Source organism: Prorops nasuta, unplaced genomic scaffold (assembly GCF_024137725.1).
Source record: "Prorops nasuta isolate Cenicafe-Biocafe unplaced genomic scaffold, Cenicafe_Pnas_1.2 PNAS00017, whole genome shotgun sequence".
Lineage (NCBI taxonomy): Eukaryota > Metazoa > Arthropoda > Insecta > Hymenoptera > Bethylidae > Prorops > Prorops nasuta.
The window spans coordinates 338954-343663 of NW_027116814.1; the positions used below are offsets into that span (position 1 = coordinate 338954).

A 4710-nucleotide genomic window follows, 5' to 3' on the forward strand; every position below is an offset into this window, starting at 1 on the left:
CCAAAAAGGCTAAGGGGGTCAAAGGTTATGTTATCGATAGAAACATAACTTTTGACGACTACAAGGATTTTTTGGATAATTTCACCGTACAGTCCCGTAACCAAAATTTAATTCGTTCGAAATTGCACAAGGTGTTTTCCACTACTCAGCGAAAAATTGCTCTCAGTCCGTATGACGATAAACGTCACATAACACCCGGTTCTGTAGCGACTCTACCTTGGGGACATTATAGGTTAAAAGAGTAGATTTTAATAGCTGAATTTATTGTATTATATTATATTACAAAAATTATTATTATTATTATTACAAAACATTATTCTTATTTATCCACGAATTATGCGTTTTATCCATTCCTAACCATTTTACAAATACCTTATTCCCTTTCTTACGCAATATCTTCTCTACCAAGTATACATCAGGATTAGCTGTTTTTAAAAGTTCATATTCATAAAATCCACCATGTATGTCTGTACCACGAGAATCTCTAAGTAGATACGTGGCAGGATTTGTCCTTTGCACTTTTGTAATTTGAAATATTTCAGTAGTCCAGTTCGGTGTGTAACCTTTAGCAAATGCATTTTTGTATTTACTGATTCGCACGAAATCACCAGCCTTGAACTTGGTACGTCCAACGATCTTAATGTTGCTATATACAGTAGCAAGCAGATGCTCAGCATGCTCAGGTTTCACGTCAACGGGTCGCATTCCTATAGTACGATGTCTTCGCGCGTTATAATCATCTACCAGCTGTTGCAGTATATTTCGCCATTTGTAACTACCGTCCAGTGTAAAACGTTTCCACATTTCGGTTTTTAAGGTTCGATTCCAACGCTCGACTATTGACGCTTTTAACATGCTGTACGTGTAGTAATGATTTATTCCACGTTTTTTCATGAGCAGTTGAAACTCGTTGTTGTAAAATTCTTTACCATTATCAGTTTGCAAATTTTTGGGACATCTTCCACTCTTTAAAATTTTTCCCATAGCTGTGGTCACTTCCTTACCACTTTTTGTCTTAAGCGCTACTGCCCAACCATACTTCGATAAGGTATCAATCACTGTCAGAATATAGTGATGACCAGTATCAACATAATAACGCATATCAACAAGGTCAGCCTGCCAGAGATCATCGAAACCACGTATTATGACTTTTCGTCGTGGAAAATTTCTTCTCGCAGGGACATGTAACTCTTGCACCAGTTGTTTCTTTTATTCACTCACGATTTTCCCTGATTCGCTTTTTACAACCTTTCCCCCAGGCACATATAATTTCTGTTTCTTTTTTTCACTCATGATTCTTTTTCTTTCGAAAGCAATCGATTATCATGAGTATAAAATGTATGATGCATCCTAAACATTCACTTTTTGGATCCATCATTAATCTTGCTGTTTGTTTGCAAAAGTTTTGCCTCAATCTCCTGTATTTTTTTATTTATTCTTTCTTCAATTTTCTCCTCCAATTTAGCTAAACTGTGTTGCAAGAACTTTATATTCACAGCACATGTATTATTATCAGAATCAATAGTCAAATTTACTATTTTTTTATTATTCAAATCCAGTGCTCTTTTAGTCACATTTAATGTACCAATATTAAATTCTTTCCTTATGTTAAAACCACTACCAAATTTGTTAATTGACATATTGACGTGTGGTACGCAACTGAAGAAAATGTTTATAAACTGTACCCTTTTATAGAATAAGATCCTCTTCACGCAACTCTTCTATTATTGACTGTATTTCATTATGGTGGTTTGTATGACCTGCGGTGGTTGATGCTATTAAAAGTCGCAATCGATCAACTAATTCATTAGGATCGTTCCAATGTATATAGTTTACAGACTCATCAGTAACACGCATAAATCCACTACCAGCTATCACTCGTTGTGATGGTACTTTATTGTAAATTAGTGGTTGAATAATTTTCTTATACTTTGGACCCTTATTCCTTTGAACCTGTTGGTAACTATCATTTGCTCTTTTATATGATTTAGTTTGTTCAAGGATTTGCTTATATATGATCTTGTCATCAATGGTGTAGAGCTTTCTATCAGGCTCTTTCATGAAGATTAATTCAAAAAGCCCTCTCGTACCAATATAGCGCTTTTTATCAATTAAAATATCACATTCATGACTAATATCAAATGTACATCTTCCCATCACATATTGGTTCCTTTCATCTAATGTAACTCCGAAACCGTGATCGATTTCATCTTTATTACCGAAAAGGAGCAAATGCATATAATGACGTGCAATAGGTGGAAATGATCTCCAATCTATGGAATGATTTATTTGTTTTTTGAGCAATCCTAAGGTTTCCTGTCTTGATGTTGAATGTGATGATGATGTAGACTCTTGTCCTGGCTCTGAATGTAATGATGCAGATTCTTGTCCAGGCTCTGAATGTAATGATGTAGATTCTGGCATTGATTTCATTGGTAATATTGATTTATCAAAAGTAGATTTTTCATCATTATCATCATAGATCATCAATGATTTATTTGTAAGAGTACCGTCATTGTTATGCAATTTCTTTTTTTTCTTGATAATATACTCATAGGGGGTTGAAGTATGATAACGTTTCCGCTTCTTGTCATGATTTAGATCAATGTTTAAGTCATAAGATTGTTCATTGCTATTATCTGTTTGCATAACTAGTTTTTTCAGTGGATCAACAATTGGTTTAAAAGATTCATTCAATCTACTTTCCACCATTGATCTTTCCGATTTCAGTGCGCGATGTTTTTCACGAATCACCTCACTCGTTTCAACAATCTTCTTAAGTAGTGACTTTTCATCCATTTTTTTTATAAACTTTTAATTGTTTAAGCAGTCAATGTGCTAGTTCAATCGATCTTTAAAGCTGTTCAATCAACTAGTTTAGCAGTTCGACCGACAGGTTCAGCGGTTCAACCGACCTGTTTAGCGGTTCGATTGACCGGTTTAGCGGTTCGACCGACCGGTTCAACGGTTCACCTGACCGGTTTAGCGGTTCAACCGATCTGTTTAGCGGTTCAACTGACCTGTTTAGCGGTTCAACCGACCTGTTTAGCGGTCCAATCGAGCTGTTCAGCGGTTCGATTGACCGGTTTAGCGGTTCGACCGACCGGTTCAGCGGTTCAATCGAGCTGTTTAGCGGTTCAATCGATTGGTTCAACGGTTCACCTAACCAGTTTAGTGGTTCGACCGACCTGTTTAGCGGTTCAATCAATCGGTTTAGCGGTTAACCGACCTCTTTAACGATTCGACTGACCGGTTTACCGATCCAAGTGACCCGTTTATCTGTATAACTGGTTTGCTTAATAATGTAACTGGTCCGTTTTGTGTAATTAAAAGCTTTACACTGTTCAATGCACTACGTTAAACTAACACTTTCCAGCACTGATATGATGCTTTATGCTACTCGATGGTTGCATACTCATTGAATCCCTTCCGATATCGACCATTTTGCATACCACTGTCCTTATCAATTACTAAAAATCCATAATCTTCCTGCCAACACTTTGAACACAATTCGCAAAATTTTTCAAATGTCATATCAGTGTTTACATGATCTTTGTAAACATGTTTCAAGTTAGTCCCATCCTGCTTAAAAATGATTAACATATTTGCATTGTCACGAATCAGATGTTTTGGGATCTTGGCATAGGTCTGACAAAGATAGAAGCAATCGATGCTCGAGTGCCGACCCATTGAAAAGTAGTCTCTTATATTGTTCTGTTTATCGCTTGCCACATCATCAAATATAAAGATTGAATTTGGTAATGCATCTGTCACATTTATAACCTCACTATTATTTGAAAATTGATGATAACCAATTTCCTCCATATCTGTCAATAGCTGTTCCAAGTAACGGTACTTCGGTTGCTGTAACGATTTCGAGTAAACGTACAGGTTGTCAAATCTTACACCGTGAGGACTCTCAATAAGACTTAGCAATACGTTTGTTTTCCCACAATTTGAGGGTCCGCAAACTATACGGCGTATAGTTGACGGTAGCAAAGTTCCATGACGTTTCATATCACTAACGGTGGCAGTGTGATAATCGGTATTAGAGATATTGATACTTAATGGCTGCTTTACGAAATGCATTCTCGAACGACTGTGAGGTTAAATCTTAATTGCACGAGCTATTTATAGGCATGAAATCAGAGAATTGAATCAGTTTTCATTATGCCTGCATTTGTGTTGGATGTTACAAGTTTGGAGGAGTTAAGCAGTGATCAATTGGAATACGTACCGAAAATTGTACTTTTAAAGTACTTTTCACACAGTATTGACAGATATAGGAATAAATTACCCAAGCATATTCGTGCAGATCCTGAGGTTCAAAAATATTGCTATTGTTTACAACATTTCAATCTACCTAATACTACTCATGCGGATGGACTACCACTGTTGATAAAAGATTGTTATACATGTCGTGCGTTGGATGTGGATCATTTCTCAATAAAACAATAAACAAACTACCGATTGAGCTTCATTTACCGGGATACAATTACTGTGGACCAGGAACTCGACTTCAAGAACGATTAGCACGCGTTGATCGAGGTGTGAACCAGCTGGACGAAGCCTGTCTGGAACACGATATCGCATATTCGCAATACAAAGACCTATCGCAGCGTCATCAAGCTGATAAAGTGCTCGCAAAACGTGCACGTAGACGTATCACAGCTGGTGACGCAACCTTGGGTGAGCGTGCTGCAGCAGCAG

The 4710-nt window shown here is 37.0% G+C and overlaps 1 protein-coding gene across 1 annotated transcript; it reads right to left on the minus strand.

Annotated features, from left to right (window-relative positions):
• Positions 1 to 303: 303 nt before the first annotated feature.
• Positions 304 to 2712, minus strand: LOC136779751 (uncharacterized). Its single transcript, XM_066737515.1, has 3 exons — positions 2511 to 2712; positions 2161 to 2273; positions 304 to 1188 (listed from the first exon to the last, which is right to left on the minus strand). The coding sequence occupies exons 1-3, from the start codon at positions 2710 to 2712 to the stop codon at positions 304 to 306; spliced, it is 1200 nt and encodes a 399-aa protein (XP_066593612.1).
• Positions 2713 to 4710: the final 1998 nt, after the last annotated feature.